This window comes from Canis lupus, chromosome X (genome assembly GCF_011100685.1).
Source record: "Canis lupus familiaris isolate Mischka breed German Shepherd chromosome X, alternate assembly UU_Cfam_GSD_1.0, whole genome shotgun sequence".
NCBI lineage: Eukaryota > Metazoa > Chordata > Mammalia > Carnivora > Canidae > Canis > Canis lupus.
Window position 1 is genome coordinate 106,327,193 of NC_049260.1, and position 25,060 is coordinate 106,352,252.

At 40.0% G+C, this 25,060-nt stretch overlaps 2 protein-coding genes and 1 non-coding gene across 11 annotated transcripts in view; 1 reads left to right on the forward strand and 2 right to left on the reverse strand.

Moving 5' to 3' along the window:
* Positions 1-56: 56 nt before the first annotated feature.
* Positions 57-20,358, reverse strand: PABIR2 (PABIR family member 2). Its single transcript, NM_001313831.1, is given in 10 exon segments — positions 57-1,011; positions 7,724-7,820; positions 10,498-10,562; positions 11,244-11,329; positions 11,624-11,725; positions 12,033-12,087; positions 12,170-12,213; positions 12,514-12,570; positions 17,012-17,090; positions 19,248-20,358. Coding segments are annotated over 10 exon segments (828 nt in total). The 5' UTR covers positions 19,346-20,358; the 3' UTR covers positions 57-866.
* On the reverse strand, positions 4,828-4,967 carry LOC119868675. The gene has a single exon (XR_005386647.1). It is a non-coding gene; the product is annotated as a small nucleolar RNA U109 (small nucleolar RNA).
* A 1,799-nt stretch (positions 20,359-22,157) lies between the features above and the next one.
* Positions 22,158-25,060, forward strand: part of LOC611751 (protein FAM122A-like) — a 77,995-nt gene continuing 75,092 nt past the window's right edge. For all 9 annotated transcript variants that reach the window (XM_038588358.1, XM_038588356.1, XM_038588362.1 and 6 more), the window contains exon 1: positions 22,158-22,305. In XM_038588358.1, the coding sequence (XP_038444286.1) occupies positions 22,185-22,305 (121 nt within the window). In that variant the 5' untranslated portion in view covers positions 22,158-22,184. The remainder of the gene's footprint in view (positions 22,306-25,060) is intronic.

Sequence of the window (25,060 nt, forward strand, 5' to 3'; positions counted from 1 at the left end):
CTCCACACATCTGGTCAAGGCAGGAATTTCTTCTCCTTGATAACACCACCTAGAAACATTAACAATATTTTATATATTCCTTCGGGCAACAAAAAGTTTGGGAAGAAAAATATCAACTGTGGTGGCTAAGGCCTAAGAACCTGTGGGTGAGTAATCCAGGCATCCTGTCAGTCCATTTACATTCTCTGCACTAAAATCAATCCTCACGTCATACACTCCAACAGCAAAGAAGCGGTATGGATAGTAATGAAAGCGACTATGTGTTTCTTCCCCTCTGTGAGAAATGGCAAGTAAGCAGCTCAAACAGGAAAGGGAAACAAAATAATGTACTTTAAGCTGATGCAGAAAAATAATAATTTAATATAATTGAAAGCAATCCATCTATTATTGTGAAATAAAGAGATTTGAAACTATGTAGTCAACAGAGAACAAAAAAAGGAAAAAAAAAACAAACCACAAATCTCTCAAGCAAGAGAATTTCTGATCAACTTTAGCTGTTGTGTCACTGCTGGGAAAAAGAACCTCTGTCGAAAATACACATCAGTGCTTTCCTTAAGCGTATAGATTCTAAAATAGGTGCTCTCTGAGGCACTGAGGAAAAAAAACATATGCTCTAAGCAATCAAAAATGAGTATTTGAGATTTAGTCACTAGAGCCAAAATGAGATCAGCAATAAGAGACATAAGTAAGATCACTACACTCGTAAAATTGAACTTTAGAGAAGAGAGATGCCAAAAAGTACGGCATTGAAATGGTTTAGGTCTGCCACACTTTAATCCTCATTATGGATCAAAGTTCTCTGCGTTCCTCACTGAATGTTTTATGTAGGAAACAGCAGTTAAAACACTGAATCAGAAATGGGTAAGTCACTTGGGTGAGAGATCATCCATCAAGATGAACGGAGAGCATGAATTGGAGCATGCTACTGGAGACTCTGCGGTTGTGCTGCCTTTAGCCAGTGAGTCTGAGGATAAGCCACTGCTGCTACTACTGCCATCCAAAATATCTGAACTGAGGACAAAGCAAAAAGAATTATAAGCAGATGCATCTATCAGGGTAAAGGTAAACATAACATGCAACGACATAGTTTCAAGAACTCACAAATCAGTAAGAGCATTTGTAAATAATAAAAAGCATAAGCAACAGCAATGAACTACATAATGTACTACTATATTTGGGTACCTGCAAAAACAAGGTCACAGAAATCCAAAGTAAGACATTCAAGTTCTGCTTCACTTTAGTGCTCTCTTGGAAGCACCAGAATGTCCAAAATACAGGAAGCATTCCTCTTGATGTGTCATGATTTTCGTGAGGGTGTTCCCTTACCTTCAGCTCAAGAGATTGCTATCCTGAGATTTATCTTCTTCCCTTCCCATCAGCCTTCGAGTAAGATGAATGGTTACTCATTGAGGTACCCTGGACTGTCTGAAGTATCCTACTAAGGACACTGCTTCACCATTCCTCTGCTCCAGAACACAGGCATTCAACTACTCTAAATTGGACTGCTTCCCCATTCCCAAGATGCTTTCAATTCAAACACATTTTTAAAAAATTTCTCCCTCTGCTGTTTGTCTTTTAAATTCTTCTAATTTGATGAATTTTGGACACAGTTTCCTTTTCTCTTGCTTTCAGAACACAAAGGTGTCCCTGATGTCTCTACAAGCCTCCAGTGACTATCCAGTTAGGCTGCTAAAAGGAATGTTCTATAGCCATGGACCCAATACTCTGACCCTCCACTTGCCTCTTTGATTCTCACAGCTAGCTTCTGCTCCCATCCTTCCACTCAAACTCCTTCTTTGGGCATCAGAGCCTCTAGAACCCAGCCCAGGGATGCCTTACCCATCTAGTCCAGGCTCTCAGGGCTGCCAACCCTCCATCCAGCCTGCTTCATAAACCTGGCTTCTTACTTCAGTGTTCACAATTAACAGCCTTCACAATTTCGCACCAGGTTGCCTTTCTGGCTCTGCGTCCCATCAATCCAACATACAAATTCTATGCTCACTATCTGGCCTGAATTCACTTTTTCACTCATTCATTTATTCTAATATTTACTGACTAACTGCCAAGTGCAGGAAGTATGCTAGATATTAGAAATACGATGGTGTCTAAGACAGACATGGTCCCTGCCCTCATGGAACTTATATTACAGTACAGGAGACAAGACATTTAAGTAATCGTGCTAATACATATGTAATTTGTGATCAAAGCAGTAAAAGCAAGATACAAAGGGCTCCGCGGGCATATAACATGAGTAATTCGATCTAATTTAGAGGAACACGTTCCCTCAAAGTGACACTTGAGCTGTCATCTGAAAGATGAGTAGGCATTAACTAGGTATGGTCTGGGAGGAAGCAAGGGTGGTTTTAGGAGCCAAAAGCAGGCTAGTGTGGCTGTAAGTACAGAGAGTGAGAACACAATGAGAGACAAAGCTTGAGAGGTAGTCAGGCAGTTTTAGGATTCACATAGACACACTTTTTAATTTTGAAGAGGGATACAAGTGTAGAATTGGAGAAGGAATAATGAATCAGGGAATATAGATTTTAGCTGAAGTCTGGTCACTAGCTCTTTCACAAAAGCCCAACCTGGTCTAATATGCTCTGAGGCTAAATGTTGGGAATCTTTCTTTTTTGGGGAGGAAGTCTTAAATATGATCACTTTTATGGATCTCCGAGTTAATATATTACCAGTGTTAAGCAACCCATGGTACATTTGGAAGTTTCTAGGCCTGATACCCTACCCTCCACCTCAATGGCATGTAACACCTTCCCCCCACTTCTCTGCTATTTTTCTATTGCCTGTGGATTGTTTTTAGGTGGAGGCAGAATACAAATAAGCTTCGGAAAAGTAAACATAAAAATGGAAACAGTACAGTCCACGGTACTCCCACTCTAAGCTCACTGCTGTGAAATGCATCATTAATAACAGCACTTTTAAGTAAGAAGTTTGGAAAATTTAGCTGGCACTGCTATATTTTCAACCCAATAGTAAAATACGTCTAAAATATGAATTATTCAAACTACTGAAAGAAAGTTACACAGATAATCTAAGGCATTGGAAAATCAAAAGACCTTTATATTTGCCTTTGGAACATATGTGATTTTTCCTCCTGCAGCATTTTGCCTAGACTAATATTAAAATGAATTTACTTTCCTAAAGCACATATTGGCCAGGCAGCCGAAGGACACGCTCTGTGCTACTTGGCAGGAAGAAACAGGCTTAGATTAAAATTTGGCCACCAAGCAGATAATCTGAATATAAATAAAGACTTTCTTATTCCAACCACCAGACTTATGGTGAGCCCTGGGTTAAAAGATTCCATTTGTAATAAGACCTGCTTGCTTAGGTGAATCCTGTATTCATTCAAAAACACAGAACATGGCTCATGAGAAGAAAGCTCCCATCTAACACTGTTGATTACCTTAAGAGAAATAAGAAATAAGCTAATAGAGAAATTACCAAGAAGTTACTGAGAAAAAATAATACAAATCTGAATATTTTGTTTCATATATTCCGTTTCAGGAACTTCTTTTCTATTATTAACTATGAACATATGAAAAATTTTGTTCATTAATGGTAAAATAGCATACTTACATTTAGGCTCCAGTGTAATTTAGATTCAGAACTTGGTAAACCATTAACCAGATATTTTCACTAAACTAAAATCTGTTAAATCTAGTTTCTGTTAATAAATCTGACACTACTATGCATGGTCATGGAAGCAGAGACTACCCACTGTCATAGATTACCTACTGTTAGTAAATCTGCATAAAGAAAAGATTTACATGATTTTTTTATTTATAGAGAGATCACTGAACAAAAGTGACTTTTATAGCATTCACTTGTCAACCTTCTACCAGGCCTTCTAAAAGCAACAAAGTATGGTCCAATTTGAGTTTATCTTTTTCCTTTCCTAGCTGAAACTCTAATGGAGGTGTGAATGGGCCTTAGATTAACGGCTGAGACCCAGACAGTGTGAGGAAAGCAAAGGACCTAGACAGTCCGAACTGGACGCAGGAGTACACAAATCAAAAATGAACTAATTCTAATTCATTCTGGCCACCGAGTATAGTGATGCAATATCTGAACTGCACAACCAAAAATACTTATGATTATTGAAGTAGTACCCTGTCTAAAAAAATAAGGATGCAAGTATAAGAGAATCATTAAAACATTCAAATGATAAAGTAACAACAGAATCAGGATGTCCAGTGTGACTCATGCTATTATTAAAGTGGTACCATCTGGTGCCACTTTATGCCTTGTCCAGTCAATAATCTGGGTTCCATCAGATTAGGAACAGGCAGGGAAATAGACTAGAAATTAGCCACAGCCCTATCAAGCCCTGAATAGATTCTGGTATAAGGTAAGACTACGGGGCATCCCCTGCCCCATGGTGTGGGCTAAACAGGCCCACGGGGTAAGTTTTCTGGCCTCAATCATCTTACCTTAGAAAGATGCAACATTATATTTCTGCATTTAACTCCTAAGTTTTTAAGATCACACATTTAAGTATAATCATTTCCAGTTACCTTGGGGACAGGAGTTTAAAAGTACCAGCACAGATGTCTAAGCTGCTCCCTTAAACACGTTCAAGGTATATGTATACAGTTCTATTAGTCAATAAATCACGATTAAATATTCTTTGTACACATCACATATTCCTGATTAAACTCTCTTGCCATGATACATATACCATTAAAAATAATGTGAAAATCACTAAGTGAAATCTAATGAAAAATGTTAAAATACAACTGTCAAGGTTAAATTAGCAGTCACACCAACACTACGATGCACTGGGCAAGAAATTTTTTGGGAGAACTTTTCCTTTTCCGTATGAGAAACAGACTATCACTTAATCTTCACTACATGGCTAGTGGCCCTCAGAACTCCTTTATTTCATATAGCAAGCCACAGATAATCTAGTTCCTCAGGGAACGAGGAGCATAACAAGAATTCCCAACATGCAAAAAGAATCAAAGCACCATGGAAAGGTGTAATTCCAAGCTATGATCAAATTCTTGAGGTTCAGAAGAACTAAATGCAGAATGACATAATTCCTGCCTTGTGGTTGACAAGGTTTCCCAGATTTGGCTGGCAAAGATCTCAAAGTTTTCATCTAGTAAAAAATATATAAAGAGCAGGCCTACTTTTTCCTTTGGGCAGTAGTTGGCACACTGGACACAAACCCCAAGTAGGTCCATACTCAAACTTCACGCTTAATTTACACTTCAAAGATGTCAGATTTGAAAGACCATTATCTAATATGTAAAGTTTAATTTAAAGTTTTAAAATCCATCTTTTCTTTGTAGAGTGGGGCAGGAACAAAGTATGACAATTTAAATGAGGAGATACCCTCTGCTAATGATCTGGTACCTCTTCTGCTCCCTAAAATGTATAAAAATGGTTTCCCTGGTTATCAAGTAGATCGCAATCCTTGGCAACAGAATCCAGAACACAGAGTCTCTGTCTCTGTCCTCATTTCTAAGAATACCGATGTCTGATCAATGAAACTGCATTACAGAGATAGAAAAAAAAAGTGTTTGCAATTTTCACATATCATGAGTAACTCATGTTTAGAATCTCTGCATTACAGACATAAATGTCAGCAATATTAGGATACAAAGTGTCCAAAAAGTCAGTGCAATTTTAAGTTTTAATATCCTCAGGAGTACAGATGCTATGAACTTACTGAAAACATCTTTTAAAGTTTAGTTACTCAAATACCTTTCACACTTAGTTTTGTGAATTTTGAGTAATAAATTTATTTTAACATACACTGTTATGTTGGCTTGTTATCACTCTATGACTAGCCATGAATAAAGCAAATCTTTCCAGTGTGAGGCAAACTTTTTTGTCTTTATGGATCAAAAAGTGCCCTTGATCACCAATGTGGATGTCCCCAGGGCTCTAATATCTAGTCACAGGTCTAAGGATAATGTGAGTAGTGACAACAGAAATAGGACCCTCACCGCAGCCACCATCGTTGACTACTCAAGTTTTGCTATTCAGAGGAATAAATGTCTGGACAAGGGGTAAAGATCCTTGGTAAATCCCGGACCCTCTCTTTCCTTTCTTTTTTTTAAGATTTATTTATTTATTTATGATAGACATAGAGAGAGAGAGGCAGAGACACAGGAGGAGGGAGAAGCAGCCTCCATGCCGGGAGCCTGACGTGGGACTCGATCCCAGGACTCCAGGATCATGCCCTGGGGCAAAGGCAGGTGCCAAACCACTGAGACACCCAGGGATCCCCTCTTTCCTTTCTTATTTATTTGTCTGAATCTGTTTTATGGCATCCTGTACAGTCTATGAAACTTTTTTTTTTTAAACCCACTTCACAATGTATGTTCTCAGCTTATCAAAAGTCTTCCCTATCTTTTCCCCAACTTGGTTACTTGGTTAGCAACTGGGTAAGCAAAGCTATTTTTAATGTCATGTGCCTATATTAAAACACACTTTACCATAAAAGTGATAGGCAGTTTCCACTAAGTATAGGGTTTCATCCACTAGTCCTCTTGACAAGCTTTAGAAGTTTTCTCTTTGCAATCATCTACATACCTGGAAAGGCACTCTATGCCAAAATTAGCACACTGAGCTACCAAGGACAGACATAGATGAGAGAGAAGAGAGACTGTGGGGCTGAAAATAGCTAGAATAATCTAAAAGGCATCTGTTCCAAGGTTAGAATAGTACTGATCAACGAGTCTAATACTAGAAGAATCTGTGACTTCTTGGTCAACTAGAAGTACAAGTTATCTTACACAAAACAATGAATATGTGATCTGGAAAGAAAGAATCTCTAATCCTTATATCTTATAAGTATTACTTACACAATTCTTCCATTTAGAGGGCACCATCCTTGTATTTTTAAAGTGAATGCACTTTTGGGCTTTTAAAAAAAGACCCTCACCTATAAAACTCAGGGAACAAAAAGTCCTGAAAGGCACTACACAATTGTGTCCAGAACATGGGTGCTCAGTGAGTTGATTAGAAATACAGACTGAAAGATTTCAAAATGTTACCTGGCCATTGCCACTATCCCTGCCCCTTCCTTCCAAAAGGTATGTGGGCATCCAAGTACTCAACTTCAGGCATATGAAAAGAAGGTAACTTTTGCACAAAAACATTGAAGGGCCTTAGATACCTAAACTCAGATAAGTAAGACTAAAAAAAAAATTATGTGACCAGACCACAGGAATCAGGAAGTGCTAGTATAAAAACAAAACCCTAGTTAGGACTGTGACAGAATATCCCAAAAACTTAAAAAAAAGTTTATAACAACAGAAAAGGTCATGCTTCAGAGGATGCCGGTACTCTCCGCTACATCCAAAGGATATAATACAAAATGCAGGCAGAGCAGCTACGATCAAGGCACATTTTCCACAGCAACCCAGAAACTCTTTCTCACACCATCCAGCTGTCACCACGCCCCTGCACCATTAGCACCTACTGAGAGAGGCTGACCTAACAGGAGCTAGGAAGGCAGATGAAGGTGCCAAAAACACACACACTTCTAAAGGTGTGCTCAGTGACTTTCAAATGATCTGCTTTCTTCCCCACGTTATCTGTACCTCCGTGGAGCTTTCCCCTCTAGAGAGCATGAATAAAAAATTGAATATTATATCAAATGATTCCAATATGCTTTTGATGTGGCTCTTTTTAAATAGATAATACCCTAACATCCTTTGGATTTGATTTCATTTTTTTTTATTTCATTTTTTACCATGAACTGAGATCAGACAGTTGAGCAGCCTCCGGAGACAGCATACTGGTAGTGCCTTGGAAGAGCCTCTTGGGCTGGCTTTCCGTCTCCATTTCACCTAAAACAGAAAGAGATGCTACTGTGAAATGATTTACAGATACAGGCATGGTGCTAAAATGGGATGATCTCTGTTTAAGGTTCAGAATAGAATACTTTGTCAAGCCATTACTTTGAAGTTGTTTTTTCTCATGCTTTAATACTTCCATATAACCTCAACCAAAAGTAAGCAGCCCTAAAAAAAAAAAAAAAGAAAGAAAAGAAAAGAAAAAGAAAACAAACAAAAAACGCTTTTTTATTTAGTATGCTACGGATATAGTCATGTTCTTTAATAGAAGAGCAGAACACTGACTGCATTGGGCAAAATGAATCAAGGCTTAGCACAGCAGAAATAAAAAATCCCCAAACAGCTGAAGCTCATAGTGAATAATGATTTATTCTAGAGAATTAGTTAAGATGATTGATTTTATATTATTTTAATACTGGAACATTTCCTGAGTTGAAGCCAAATGGGTTAAAAAGTATGTAGTCTAATAAATGGCGTATAAATAAAAGCTTGCTTTAGACTACTTAGTAAAAGTGAAGATTTTAAGAAGTTACTTTGAATGCCCTTCTGTAATTGAAAGCAATTATTAATCCATTCACAAAATTGGTGTTATACTGGCTACCTCAATCTTATAGATTGTCTCAGAACATCTATAAGGTAGCATAAAAACTTTGCATCCATTGAGTAACCACTTTGCCACCAGGAATGCAAAGACTCAAAGCCCTCAGACACAAAAAGCCCCTTTTCAAATAAGCTATGATCTAAAACACACAAATATCTTAGTTTTGAGGCTCCTCATCTGAGGAGCTTTAAAATGGAACATGAAAAAAAATAAAATAAAATGGAATATGAAATAAAATTTAATTCTTGGGCCTAACTAGATACTCCAATGGGAACTCAGTAACTGTGAACTTAAAGCTGTACAAGAGGGGATCCCTGGGTGGCTCAGCAATTTGGCGCCTCCCTTTGGCCCAAGGCGCAATCCTGGAGTCCTGGAATCGAGTCCCACGTCAGGCTCCTGGCATGGAGCCTGCTTCTCCCTCTCCCTGTGTCTCTGCCTCTCTCTCTCTCTATCATAAATAAATAAATAAATAAATAAATAAATAAATAAATAAATAAATAAATAAATAAATAAATAAATCTTTAAAAAAAAAAGAATAGTAAAAAAGCTGTACAAGAGGCTTGTGATGGAAAAAGATCAAGCAAGAACAAATGCAGCATTCATTTTTTCCCCTTCATATTATCAATTAATTCATATTATCTTTCTTCTGGAGCCATTCTGAAAATTATTAACTCAGGAACGGTTATATTTTTTATTTACTTTTGCCATGCTTTAATATGGAGCTTTTAAAAGCTACTGCCCAGCTTTCAACACCTCATCAGCAAAACACTTTAGCCCTTTTTATTAAAGAATTCCTCCATCTGCTGGTATATTTTGGAATAGCTTTTGAATGAACCAACCATACTAATTCCACCAATTTCCTGTAACATATCGAAAATTAATAATAACAATGATAATAATAGCTTTAGTTTCCAAGTGTTATTTTCACCTAACATCTCCTGAGAAGGTCCTTAAAACCTAAATAATTCCTTGCAGCATTAAGGTAAAAGGCTACTAGGTCATAAAACAAAATTTATTCACTAAATATAAACATCATCACCATATCGAAACCTATTTTCCAGAGCACACCAACTTTAAGTTATCTGAAATATTGTACTTTTTGAATCTGTGCATGGCACTGTCAGTGGAAAGTTTCCACCAAAGCTGCAAATACCTGTTTACCTAGTATTAGGAGAGGGACTGCTTTCCTGGCCGCAAAGGTGATTGGCACAAATACACCACTTACTAAATTGCTTTTTCAAAATTATTAAGACTCTTGTTTAGGGATGCCTGGGTGGCTCAGCAGTTGAGAGTCTGCCTTCGGCTCAGGGTGTGATCCCGGAGTCCAGGGATCGAGTTCCACATCAGACTTCCTGCATGAAGCCTGCTTCTCCCTCTACCTATGTCTCTGCCTCTCTGTGTGTGTCTTTCATTAATAAATAAATTAATTAATTAATTAAATCTTTTTTAAAAAGACTCTTGTTTAAAGTGACATCCAATGTTTACAATCATATGAGAATAGTCCCAGGAATAATGACTCAACCTATGTTAATTTTTTGTGCCTTTTTAAAGTAGACTCCATTCGGGGCCCTCACAGGCATCTAAAACTAGCACTGAGTGACACCATTTTAGTTTAGAACTCTGTGGTTCAAAACAATGTAACTAAGAGCACCCCCTTCATATCAAAAACCCTATGGACTCGAATATGAGGCAGCCTCTCTTTGTGAGGCATAATTTGGTGGTGGCTTATATCTGAGCATGCAGCATGTTTAGAAATGTATTTGCTAGGACATAAGCACAAACTTTTGCAACGTATTAGCTTGCATCTGCTTTCTATTCAGATCACTCAGAGGCAAAATTTTTGGAATATATATTGGTAATATGAATATATGAATAAGATTCAGTTAGGAAGTGTAAAAAACATAGTATCAGATAACTAAATCACAAAATTTAGAATCTGTAAAGCATACGTTGGGAAGAATATTTCACATTTCTTTAGAAAAAAGGAGTCATGCCTTGAGCTAATTTCAGACAAATTCTAATTTGTCATTTAAGCTCAACTAGGTTTAATATCAGAAGTGGGATGCTTACCTTTTCTTTTCAGGGGACCAAGAACACTGGGCCTGATACATTTGACTGGACTCTGACTCCTCTTGCTTTAAAGAACAAATAAACAGGAGAATGTGAAGTGCTTCTAAGATGCAAGATAAATGTTATAGCCCACCAAATAAAGCAATAAAATTGACAGTCGGCTTGGGGTGACTGGGTGATGGGCACTGAGGAGGGCACTTGACGGGATGAGCACTGGGTGTTATACTATATGTTGGCAAATCAAACTCCAATAAAAAAAATACAAAAAAAAATTGACGATTGGAAAATGCCCATGTTGTAATTTGAGGAACTGAAATGCCAAAATGAGATTTAACCTGGCATACAACAATCTGAAACAACATGGCGTTTGAAGCTATTTTTAAAAATCATTTTATAAAACAAGGTATCTACGATAGCTTTTTTTTTTTAAAGATAAACCTTATTAAAAATTTATTTGGATTTGACTGGTCTATAACCTTAAATTTTTTTCCCTTATCCTCAACAAAGGATATTTTTTGCGTGTGTGTGTGTGTGTTCATTCTCTGGCGCTGTCTCAAAAAATGTGTATCTGGTAAAACATCACTGATAGAATACAGGTGGTAGGTAGTATAGGATACTCACTGTGTTCAATTTTGCTGTCTGTTTGAAAATTTCCATAAGAAAATGTTGAGAAAAAAGCTCATCAGGAGAGACAAATTCAAAGTGTAGCATTTCAAACCACATTTTTGAAAAGTAGGTTTACTTACTTGGCAAAGCGTCTGGGACTAGGAACAGGACTTGGTGGCAGCCCACTGCTGCTCACAAACATTTGTAAGGATGGTGAAAAACATTGCTAGAAAAAACATATTTAATATTAAAATAGTTCTAGTGCTCCAGCTTTCAAAAGGTTCTCAAAATAAGAGAAACAAAATCCTTAAAACTGCTTAGCTATGTATATCTATATAGGTATACACACACACAAGAATATATACATATATTGATATACCATTTTTTCAAGTTATTATCACAGACTTCCATTAATTTTCCTTCCAGTCATGGATTCTTTACAAATGAAGCTGTGTGTGTGTACTTTAGAGCAAAGAGCTTGGAGTGTGAAAGAGAGTTAACATCTTATCAATGAGCCTACCTTTCCAAATCCTCTGGTGGGTGACGGTGCCGGAGAAACTGGAGTGAAGTCAATCCTTTTAGGAGAATATAGTTTCTCCGGCTTCTCAAAATCGCTGTCACTCTGTGAACATAAAACATATTTCCTCATAATTCACAATTCAGCACATCACAGCTCTTCTCTACTACTCAAACATGCCTACATTTTTAGGACAGAAATGTACAAACTCTAAAAAGTTGCAATCTCATATTCTGGTGGAAAAGCAGAGGTTAGAAATGAATACAAATTTGGACATGGGAAGGACAGGAAGGTATGAAAAAAATTAACAAAGCCAATGAACAACATAAAGGTTTCCAGAAAGTAAAAAAAAAAAAAAAAAAAAAAAAAAAAAAAAAAAAAAATTAAACAAGCAAACATGGGAGAACTTTACCAAGCTCAAGCTCTCATCCCATGATTGGCTTATCTGCATTGCTGTCTGCACTTCCCTAAAACAAACAAAAATGAAAGGCCATCAGTGCTCAGAATGAGACATACAACACCTAGGCCCTGTTCTTGTGAAACACTAACCGTTCGTGTGCTGTTTCCCTGTTCATCATATCCATGCCTTCCTCCTGCAAAGACAAACATGTGCTGAAAACAGTATCCACAGCCACATGGTTCTCTACTTCGAAGAAAATTTTCAAAGATTTTCCTGCCTTCTTTGGCAATATCACAGGGCGGCAGAACATTCTAAGATCATCATGCCTGCCACATATGCATTTCACCTGCACACTCAAAAGAATTTTTAGCTGTCTGTGGCCACCTAGAGTGGCAGCCTGACTCAGGTTTAATAGCTAAATCTTCAGAATGAAAATAAAATCAAAATGGACAATTGAAACAATTGTAGGTCTGGGCTAAGAAGTAAAATTTACCCTTTTGATCTGATGCAGTCGGCTACTAGGAACACGATTAGGGGAGGATGACAGCAACTGGAAAGGAAAAGTAAACATTTACTATTTACTGAATCACAAGGCAGCAGTTTGCTGTCAGCCCCAGTGTCTAACCTCCTCCCAGCTAAGATTTCATATTCTTTTCCAAGATGGAGCTCTTTAGACCACTTAACATTAACATACTAGAGGCGGGACATTCACCAGGTACACCAGGTATCCAACCTCAAAGCACCATCTGTCGCCAGACAGGCATTGAATTGACTTTAACACTTTTCCCAAATGAATGCAGGGCTATGTACATTTATGTTAAAAAAAAAAAGATTCCAGGCCTTGGAAATATCCATTAACCCTCACTTATCTAAAATAAGGAAATAGGTAAGAAGGGAAAGAAAAATCTGAGTTTAGTCATTTTAACACTGATGTACCCATGGAGGAAGACAGGCTAACAAGCCTGGCTTAGTAGTTTATCTATGATTAGGGTTGATTAAAAACACTTTAAAACTGTAATAAGAAAATTTTGCTTGTGTGATCTAAATCAATTCTAAAATGTGGTCACTACCACTATCACCGCAAACCCTTACTTACTAGTTAAGAAAATCAGTGTGGAAGGCAATGTGTATTTTTCAGGTAACTGTTGCTCTCCCTTAGATCATAATTTTTTGACAACACAAAGCTAAAATTATTTGGGGGCCAAATTATGTTCCTTCAAAATAATCCCAATCTGATCAAAAATGAAAGGTACAATTCATCTCAACAGCTCTTACAAGGTTCTAATATCCTTAATGTAAGCTATTTATTCCCTAATTAAATGCAAATAAATTTGTAATGCTATTTAGACCAAATAAGACAATGATCCTGTTACAAGAAGCCCTACCCTATTAAACATCTAAAAATCCTAATGTAGTAAGTAGTATAAAACAGTGATAAACTGCTAAGCTTTTTAGGCAAAAGCTATTTTGGGTTAAATTTTTAAAACTTATACAATGAAATATGATTTTGCCTCAAAGAGTATCTCTTTAGTACCCACCCTTTCTTTTTCCCTCTCCTATGCTCTGAAAACATAAAGACTTTATGACTAAAATCCTCTTTAAGTTTTTTTTCCACTAGAAAAGTAACACATGTTTACTGGTAAACTCTTAATTAGGCCATTTGAAAAACACTAAGCGGGGCGTCTGTGTGGCTCAGTTGGTTAGGTGGCCAAGGGGCCGACTCTTGGTTTCAGCTCAGGTCATGATCTTGGGGTCCTAGGATCAAGCCCCACATTGGGCTCCTCCACGTTCAGTGGGGATCTGTCTATGGATTCTCTCTCTCTCTCTCTCCTTCTACCCTTCCTCCTGCTGGCGCATGTGCACTCTCTCAAATAAATAAATAAATCTTTTAAAAAAAGAAAGAAAAACACTAAGCTACTAGGCAAGTAAATAAGGCAGAAAGACTAACGGTACCATGGAAGAGAGTATGGATGTGACCAGAGAACAAAAGAAACCCCAGCAGCAAAGAAATCTTCAGGAAAGTCAAAAACTGCAAAAAGCTGCTTGCAGAGAAAGTCAGAAATTTAGATGCTACATCTATATGATGTACAACTTGTCAATTTAGACAGAACTGGAGAGAAGACCCAAAAGGAGGACAGGGAGGAACAATGCAGTGTCTGGTATGGGAAACAAGTGTTAATGTGCAGGCTAAGAAAAAAGCCAAGCACTTGAAGGAGGGTGCTGATTAATGGTGTTCAGTAAAGCAAATAACTCAAGTGGGCTAAGAAAAGAGGACCCTGCCACTAGCAATGAAGTGGGCACTGGTGACTTTTGCAAGAACAGAGTTTTGTTTTTTTTTTTCAATATTTTATTATTTTTTTTTGAGAGAGTGTGAGCAGAGGGAGGAGCAGAGGGAGAGGGACAAGCAGACTCTGCGCTGAGCCTGACGTAAAGCTCGATTCCAGGACCCTGAGATCAGGACCTGAGCCAAAATCAAGAGTCAGAAGCTTAACCAACTGAGCCAGGTGCCCCTGCAAGAACAGTTTTTTAATAGCGTGGTGATAGAAGTAGTGAGATCACAAACTGGCTGAATAGTTGGCAAAGAATTAGGAGACAAGGAATGAGAGGCAGTGTGGTGTGGATTAAGCTTTGTGAAAGCTCAGAGGGGTGAAGGGAAAACAGGGAAAGAGAGATCTATGAAAAAAGACAAATTTGTGTTCCAGATATTAGATTTGTGAGTCAGAAGAAGGTGGGAGCAAAAAAGCTACGGAGGAAGGGACTAGAGAGGAGACAACACACCAAGCAAAGTGACAGGAGACTCAGAAAATCTAGGCACCATTAGGAGAAAGCACCACATGTGAAGGTAAAGACATTTTCAGGAGAAGAAAGCTGACATGTACACAAGAGGGCTGTTTGCCTTCTCTGTGAATGGAGAAGGGGCATCTGCCAGAAGTGAAAGGTGCATGAAGCTTGCAGAGTTATTATTTTTTTTAATTGGAATATTACTTTAGAGAACAGCAAGGAGCCAGTGGCATCTTGAACCCAAAATGCCCGGGAAGAATTTATCTCCTGGCCTTTCAAATGACCAATGCCTTGAAATTTCCCTACTTGTAGTGGTAAAGGCAACATTCTTCCCCTGGTCACTAAGATATAAAAGTTCAGTGCCCGGGAGTCCTCCTTCTCCCTGCATTTATGCCTGGTCAGTTGTCAAATCATGAAGAAATGACCTCTGCACATTTTCTTGTGCCAGTCTCCTCTCCATTTCATTCCACACCTTGCTTCTGGCAGGTTAGTATTAAGATTGATAGAGGACGCTGTGATCTAACATATATGGTATAATCAGTATGATGACAGAAGGACACAAGGGGTGTTGCGGAAGGCTTCCCCGAAGCAGGAAACTCAAAAGGAGAAGGGGACGGAGGGAAAGACAATGCAAGGGTGGGCAAAGAGCACGGAATCAACGTGGCCCCTCTGGCAAATGAGGTATTTCCGTGCAGACAGAGAAAAAGGTTTTGTCAGGGAGCAAGGAGAGGTGAGCCTAGACAGGGTCGATAGGAATCTTCGCTTCTTAGAAAAGGGCAAAGTCAAGCATAAAGAGGCAAATTCATTTTCCCTTCTTTGGTCAACTTACTGATATCAGGACACAGCTGTGTAACAAGTGGAAACATTTTTCACATACACAGTGAAATTAAGTTGTTTTCCAGTATCCTCAGGGAAGATAAAGTGAATCAAACCTCCAGATAGCTAACATTTCCCCCCCTTTAAGCATTCCTAGCCACTTCGGCTGGAAATCTTTTTTAAAAGTGATGTATTTTTTCCCCCTTTCTTAATGACACTGGCACATCTCTATTCTAATCCCAGCTCTGCCACTTACCAATCACGTGATTCTAAGCAAGTCACTTCTCTCAGCCGACACTTAGCTGCTGCCTCTTTTAACTGGGAAAAACATCTTTTGTCCTGCCTACTTCACAGGGGTTGCTATGAGAATGAAAAGTGTGAAAGGACTCTGTAACATGTAGAATACCATATAAGCAAAGGGACTAGTATAATTTAAGAAAGGTTAATGACCCAGGTACCTTTAAGAACATCAAGAATTCTACAGTTCTATGCCAGTGAGACCCTCAGGGTCTATTAACAGGCTCTTCGTCCTCATACTAAGCCGCAGACTAATTTTTAAAAAACCTCTGTCTGCTTTTCAGTTTTCCCCTCTCCTCCCTTGCTAGCAGCTATTAGTGTACCTTAAACCCGAATGCACCTCTGCTGATTTGCTGCTTCTCACATACTACCGAGTTGGAAGCTTATTATAATTATGCATAAATTTTAGATGATTCAGAGGTCAGAGAGGCTCCCTATAAATAATCTGATGAACCTTTATGCTCAGACTATGGAAATCAAGCACAGCCATTCAGAGGTCTGTTTGCTTACATCTCAGATGTCTTCCAGCGCACTGCAGCTACTGGATAAGTGGGCTCCACATGTGAAGTGCTACTATATAAAAAACCTCATCATCATTTCTCCCAATGCAACCAACTAATAAAGTGATCCCAACAGCTCTGGCTATATAAAACAGTCACTATTAGCAACTCTGCTGAGAACATAAATACGAGCATTTTAAAGGAGATCTTACTTTGGATAAATAGCACTGTCCAACAGATATGTGCCAGAGACAAATACTCTGCTACTGTCTTAATGATTTTTGCTTTCTAGAACAAATAAAGATCATTTTTCTCAGCTATATTTAGAGGTTAATCCTGACTTACCTCATAACCATGATGCAAGTAGTGACAAAAAACAACAATCTTTAGAAATACAAAGTCCCACAGCCAAGAAAAAACTTTAACCAGATCTCTTTTTTGCACCAAAAACTGAAAATGGCCACAGAATGAGCAAGACAGGTAAAATATTTTTTTCTTTTGTGAACAGAGGGGCATAGCACATCATCTTAAGAATGAACTACATTTGAAAGTGTTTTCCCCAATCCATACCACTAAAATACTTACTTCTATACTTACCAGGTTATGACGGCTCATAACTGTTGTACTATTCCTCCGAGTTCTAAATGTATAAGGTTGAAAGACCTGTGAAAGATCACTAAAAAATAAAAATAAAATTATTAGTGTCTTCTCATTTGAGATATCCATCAACTCTCTGATCAACAATGAAATCTTCCATGGTTCCTCATTTTGTACAATGAATAAGCTCCTCACTGACCTCTTCAGAGCTTCTGCTGTGGATCACAGGTTTGCCCAGATACTGATCTCCTCAGTGGTTGGGGGGCAAGCTAGGAGAGGTATGGGGCGGGGCTCCAAACTGGTTGCCTCCAGCTGCTTCTGGTCAGAGCTCACGCCCCCAAACCAGTTCCCACCAGACACCAGCAGCCTCATCTGTTTACACCAAAGGACCTAAACATACTACTGCTTTCTATGTGTGCCATGACCATGAGAAGAGCTGGGGAGCCTTGTGCTACAGTACAGGGCCCATCAGCACATCTCCCACTATAGCCCTAAATAAGTGTTCTACCTGTGAGTCTGCTGTACAACTAAATAAACATACCTGGAGTTTTTCTCAAGTTGCCTCTTCTGCTTTCACAATGTCCTACCTCCCACCACCATCAATCAAAATCCTTCCTCTCCTTGAGCACCCATTTCAATCCAATACCCTCTGTGAATGAAGCCTCTCTTCAGTCCACAAACCGAATGCAATCCTGCCCTCCTTTGAGTCCAAAGAGCACAATGCGAAATAAGATGCTTCTTGAGACATCGACTTTACCTCTTATTACAGAGAAGTGTGCGTGTGTTTTAAATTCCATGGTAGAGGTCTTTTGTTCCTTCTTGTATAACATCCCCGCAGTGCCTAGCAGAGTGCCGTGCCCATGATAAGAAGCCAAGAAAAATTTTCAGGACTGAATTGAATTGGGCTTCACTGGACCCATGAGATCACCTAATTCAGGTCTTAAGTTTCAAATGAAAAAACAGACACTTAGAATGGCTAAGTGACTCATTCATGATCACAGTTAGGGAGAGATATTGGGACTAGGTCTTGTCTCCTCACTCCTTCTGTCACATCATGCTACCCTGGCAAGTAATTACTTAAATCTCGATTCAAAAAACAGTGTTATTTCTATGACAGTCTAAATGCAGGTCAGCATGATCGCCCTAGTCCCTTGCAATTGCTTGCTTACCAGATTTAAAAAGACAACCCCAAAAGACCAATTTATTCCTATAGTATCAAAAATAAATGTAGAGCTGAGGACAGCCATTAAGAAAGCAAAGAGTCACCCCATCATTCCCTCAGTTTAAAAATTTAATACAAGAAAATGAGTAAATCCATTTTCCCCTCAAATACAGATATTATAATCAGTTTGATAGATAAAAATTACCTATTTCTCTGCCTTCACTGTGCTTGATTAATGATTTTGGCTAATTCTACTCCCATCCCCTTTTTTGGGCTAATTCCATTTCTACAAGGTCTCACAAATTAGCTCTCCACTAAGATGAATTGTCTACTTACAGGAGTGAAATGTAATAGGCTCAGGAGGTCTGCCAACCTAACCTTCACTATTGTAAGATTCTACCTTAAAATAGACCCTCTAGTGAGTATTCACGTGAAAATACAAGACCCTACCACTAAAATTCAAGGGTTGATTCTTTCCATTGTTTTCTAAAACCTGTATTTTCACTGACCTAAGCTAAGAGACACCTTTTGTTTTTTATTCACTGGTATGCATTCCAGGCAGTTTTAGGATCTGAAAACATTACGACAAATCCCAATCACTTAATGTGCCATGAACATGACACTTGTTACAAGTTATTAGATAAATTGTGATTTATTAAAGTAAATGCTCCGTTAATGCCAGGGTTCCTAAACTAAGCTTAGAAATAGCAGCTCTTAGAGACAGGTGTCAAGTTGCAAGTCTAGTTCCAGGGGCTTCAGGCTAACATTCAGTGGTGCAAATTAGGCAGGGCAAGCAACCTGTTACAAGATCCAGAAGCTTCTTGTAGATCCTTTCAGAGTGGGCCAAGAGAGCCCCAGGTAAAGAGGGTCCCATTTTTTCCACACTTCCCAGAGTCTGGGGTCAAACTTTCACTCCACCTTGGGACCCAAGTCACTGTCGAGCAAACAAGTCCCCATGCCCTTAATTTGGAAAACCCAGATGAGCACCAACTCTCACTTTAGGGAAGGAAGATTGCTTGCAGGGGGTCAAGGAGCCCCTGAACCCTGTACTTCATCGTTCCCAACCCGCCTCACCTGAGCCCATGGATCAGGGGAGCGCTGCTGGATCTCCTCAGGGTGCCCCCATCGGATGTGTCAGGCTCGAAGTCCAGCTCCATTTTCTCCTGAGCCATGTCGGAGACTTGCAGGCAGGCACAGCGGACAGTGCTCAGCTCCTGGTGCTTAGCTATGGACTCCCAAGACTCTCACTGCAGGACTGAGCTGCTGGGGACTGGCAGCTGGGGGCGGGGGCTAAGGGGCGGAGGCTTAGGGGCGGGGGCTAAGGGGCGGAGAAAAGCAGGAAAGGAGGAGGAGGGAAGGAGGATGAGGATGAGGAAGGGAGCTTGAGAGTGAGTGAGGGGAGGAGGAAGGGGGGCGGTAGTGGAGTGGGAGGTGGTGGAGGGTGACAGAATAAAGGAAGAGGGTGAAGGAAAAGAGAGGGATGGAAGGAAAAGAGCAAGAGATAGGGAAAGCGGATATATAGAAAAGCAGGAAAGCAGAGAGAGTAAAAGGAGGACAGGATCGGGAAAGGAAGATGAGGAAAGGAGGAGGACCGAGGGGGAAGAGGAGAGCAGGGTGGTGGGAAAAGAGGAATACGAGAGAGGGAAAGAAAAAGAGGTATGGGGAAGAGGAGGGAGGGAGGAGGCGGACGGAGGGAGAAGAGGATGGGGAGGAAACTAGGCAGCGGCGGAACTCATGTTGCTATCTTTTGGCCGACGACCTCAACCGGGGCCGGGCTACAAACACCGCAGCTGCCCAGGCAGCGCTAGTACCAAAAAGCTGACAGTTGGGCAGGGCCCGGCCGGGCGGCCTCGACGGCTCCAGTTCCCCATGCTGGGGGACCCGGTCCAGCCCCCCATGCTCTGGGACTCGGTCCCGGAGGATCCTCAGCCCTGTGAGGGGTGCTTATCCCCTCCCTACCCCCCCTCCCCGCCTGGAGGACAGGTGGGGGGTTCGGCCCTTCAGCCGCCGCCGCGGTGCCTCCTCTTCCTCTCTTGGGTTCTAATGGCCCGAGGGAACCCCTTGGGGCCAAGACCAAAATCTACAACCTGCCGCCTTTTCCGCCTCCCACGCTTCAGCAGCGGGAACCGCCGCGGGGCCAAGTCTTCCGCGTCCGGGCACCCATCGGGTCCTGCGCACGCGCCCGGCGGCCGCGCCAATGAGCCCGCGGGCACCGAGCATGCGTGGGAACCCCGCCCCGCAAACCTCCTCCAAAAGGGAGGAGCGTTTTCAGGGGGCCCGGCGCCTTCCTCTCTGGCATTGGCCCGGGGACCCTGGCGCCCGATTTTGAAAAGAACCAATAGTTTGGAGACAGTGGAGCATCGCCGTTCAGGAGGAGTTTGGGCCAATATTCAAGGGAAACAGAAACTTGTGGTTTCCATGTTTTTTCAATGCCAATTTATTTGCTCTGATCTCTGTGATCTCTGCCCATTTCTTAAATCCCTTGATTTTGTTTGGTGTTTGGAGGGGCTGATTTTTTTTTTCAGATAATCCGTTTGGATGCACTAAACAAAAGGGAAGTGAAAAAACAAAAGTAATGGTGTAAAAATAAAGAGAATCGAATAAGAGTTCATATAGCGAGTGGCAATCACCATCTTCATTTTACAAGCATTGTCAGCTTCAACGATATTAGGAAAAGTCCTGAAGAACAAGTAGCAGAACCAGAATTTTTTTTCCTTCCTAGGATTTACAGAGACCCTAACAATAGTCATTCAGCATGTGTGAGGCCTGGAATTACTTATTTTATTTAACAAATATCTACGTAGCAATTGCTGTGTGCTAGGCACCATTCTAAGAGCTTTAGAAATATTAACTCATTCAATCCTCGCTACTTGAATAACCATGGGATAAAGATGGTATTGTATTGTGTTAATCATACAGAGGGAGAAATACAGAAAATTTAATAGTCATGAAATTGGTTTCAAAATATAGCAAAAATAGAGCCACCTGGGTGGTTCAGTCCATTGGGCATCTGCCTTTGGCTCAGGTCATGATCCCTGGGTCCTGGGATTGAGCCCTGCGTGAAACTCCCTGCTCAGGGGGGTCTGCTGGTCCCTCTCCCTATGCCCTGCCCCTCTTCTCATGCTTGCACTTTCTCTCACATAAATAAATAATTTTTTTTAATTTAGCAAAAATAGGGATGCCTGGGTGGCTCAGTGGTTGAGCATCTGCCTTCAGCTCAGGGCATGATCCCGGAGTTCCGGGATTGAGTCCCCCACATTGGGTTCCCTGCATGGATCCTGCTTCTCCTCACTCTGCCTATGTTTCTGCCTCTGTGTGTGTGTGTCTCTCATAAATAAATTAAATGTTTTTTTTAATTTAGCAAAAATAATTTTACCTGCCTATTCAACTTAGTTGTCCCATATTAAACTTGCCAAATCCAATCATTTTATTCCTCAATGTTAATATTCACTGCTTGTAATATAGAGTTTTTAAAGCACTTTTAGATAGTTTCCTTTAAATTGCCTATATTTTTCTTCCAACTGGATTGGAAAAGCAAGCTCTGTTTTTGACCAATTTATGTAGCTCTTTTCATCTCAAGGTCTCAGCAACCCCCTCATCTGCTCAAAACAACATAGTACATTCTATTGTTCACAATAGCTACTAAACAATCATTTGTTGGCTACGTGTAGAATTCCTAACTCTGAGGAGTCAAATGATTTAGTAGAATCCCTAACTTTCAGGACCTTAACAATTAGGAGAAACTCAAAGACATGTTAGAAGATGGATGCAACCTTGACCATCATTTCCAGATTCTATTCATATCGTTCTTGCCTACCTAGTTTCTCTTACCCTTCATATAAATCTTTTGGGAGGTTTAGGGTATTTGTGGTTTGTGGGCTTGGGTTCAGCTTGCCTTTGATTTGCTTTTGTGATAAGGAAAATTTGCTTTAAAGTTGCCATGACGACTAGTAAACAACTGATTATGACATATTTGTGGGACACCTTTTATAAGTAAGAGGCCTGGCACAGATGGTAGCAGACTGGGACAAAGACAAGAGTAGCATAAGTGGCAAGGTAAAAGCAAACCAGCAATCTGAGATCATGGCATATTGCTACAGAACAGCAGAAGCTGATGATGACACACAGCTAGGTTGGTATAATAGTGCGTGAGTAGAAATGGGAAGAAGTAAAAATAATTTCTTTAAATGTTGTGTTTGCCCCTGTGGTATACAGAATTGTTTTTGTAGTACTTGTTCCTTTTGACATTCTAACTTGCATATGTACTCTGAGTTCCTGGCATTCAGCTACACTTAATTAAAGAATTCCTCTTTTTTGGCAATACCTGCAAACTTCCTGCCATCTTGAGCATGTTATCCATGTTATCGTTTCATATTACTACCTCTTTTCTTCAAAGTCTCACAGTTGCTCCTCCCTTGTCATTTTATTATCTATTTTCTTAGTGTTATTATACTTAGATTTTTAAAAATTTGTATCTGTGATGCTTAGGCATGATGAGATGATCTATTCATTCAATATATATCCACTAAACCTTATTACTTGCCACGAATATTAACAAACTCTTTGAGAAGTAAAATGAGCAGTAGACTGGAGCAAAGATCTACTTGTTTTCTGGTGTACCCCCTATTTCTCTGATATTTAGTTTGGCTTTGACCCCTGTTCTGTATTTAACCACTGCCATCTACGTTCGCCCTGACTTTATTCAGCTTTAACTACCATCTTTTGTAAACTTTCCAGGTATCCTGGGAACTTTAACAGTGATTTTTAGGAGATCTTGGTACCAGCTCAGATTCTACTGCTACCTAAATGTGCCATTAATCTCTCTGGAATTTTATCAACTGTAAAATAGAAGTAGATTTGCCTACTTTACAAAATAGCTGTGAATGACAGGTTTTTAAAACCTGCATTTATTCGTAAAATAATTTAATAAGTATTTATCAAGTGCTTATGAGTACAGAAATAGTATCTAGAGAAATATCCAGAGGCACCTCATCTGTCTTTTCACCTACATACAAGGGCAGAGTGGCTTTGCCATTTAGCAGTTATAATTTGAGTAACCCCTATGGGGTTCAGTTTCCTCCTTTAAAAAAAATGGGCATTGTGATGGTGCCTACCTCACAGAGTTACTGTAAGTATTAAATGCAATCACATATTTAAAGTGCTTAGGACAGTGCCTGGCATATAATTAAGTGCATGAAAAATGGTAGCTATTGTTAACCTGTCTTACATCAGGAAAGGAGACTCCAAATCATCCTCGTGTCTGGGATTTAGATAACCCAATTCTGCCTGATATAATTAAGCTTTTCTTATTCTATTCTCAGAATGAATGAGGAATGATTATGATCATTCATGTCATAACTTGTCATGAACTGTTTCAAGATAATCCCATTATTTTAAGTTCACCACTGATTAGCTGAGCAGGGTTCATGATTGAACCAATTGAGATAAGTATGTGAAGACATTTTTTAAACCGTTAAAGTGCTATACCATGTAATGATTATTTTAATTCATAACTCTCATTTCAGTAGTTTCGCTTACCTTCTCTGCCAGTCCTGTATATGGTTCCTAAAAGGTATGGTCTTACAAAATTATTAGTGTGGAGTTAGGATTTCAGTACTCAGCGTGGCTCATTAACTGGTGGTGAAAAATTCTAAAAGAGCAATTCTTAAAATGTTTGAGCCACGCAGCATTATTAAATGAAAACCCTGGGGCACCTGGGTGGCTCTGTGGTTGAGAGTCTGCCTTTGGTTCAGGTTGTGACTCCGGGGTCTGGGATCAAGTCCTGCATTGGGCTCCCCACAGGGAGCCTGCTTCTCCCTCTGCCTGTATCTCTGCCTTTCTCTCTCTGTGTTTCTCATGAATAAATAAAATATTTTTTTATCTATTTATGATAGTCACAGAGAGAGAGAGAGAGAGAGAGAGAGGCAGAGACACAGGCAGAGGGAGGAGCAGGCTCCATGCACCGGGAGCCCGATGTGGGATTCGATCCCGGGTCTCCAGGATCACGCCCTGGGCCAAAGACAGGCGCTAAACCGCTGCGCCACCCAGGGATCCTTTTTTTTTTTTTTTAAAGGAGGGATACCTGGGTGGCTCAATGGTTGGGCATCTGCCTTTGGCTCAGGGCCTGATCCCAGATTCCTGGAATCCAGTCTTGCATCTGGCTCCTTGCATGGAGCCTGCTTTTCCCTCTGCCTGTGTCTCTGCCTCTCTTTCTGTGTCTTTCATGAATAAATAAATAAAATCTTTAAAAAAAGGAAACCCTGATTTGGATGGATACTAAATTCTGAGATATTTAAGTAAATAAGCTTCTCTAACTCAAATCATTTTCTTAGACGAATAGCTTTGAGAAGCTAGATTTTATTTAGTGTAAAAATACAATTAAGGTTAAAAAACAATGAGGGGATCCCTGGGTGGCTCAGCGGTTTAGCGCGGGCCTTTAGCCCGGGGCGTGATCTTGGGAGTCCCGAGATGGAGTCCCACGTCGGGCTCCCTGCATGGAGCCGGCTTCTCCCTCTACCTGTGTCTCTCCCTTCCCTCTCTGTGTCTCTCATGAATAAGTAAATAAAATCTTAAAAAAAAAAAAAAAGACAATGAGATCACCTGGAAAACAATGATTCGTCTGCACGATTGGTTCAATTGGGTTAGCACCCTACCACAAGACACTTGGGGAACAGGTGGCAGGTTTTGGGTTTTGTTTTGTTTTTTTTTTCCCCAGACATATAGCATTTTTCTCAATTACAAATGTGTAGTATTGGCTATAACAGGATGGAAAAATTCATCGTGGGAGTTAAGCTTCTTGGCCTCAGTTAGAAGGGGATGACGGGCTAATCAAAACTGAGAAAATGGAGTATTAGATATAGCGCAGAAAGGACGGCACTCTCATACAC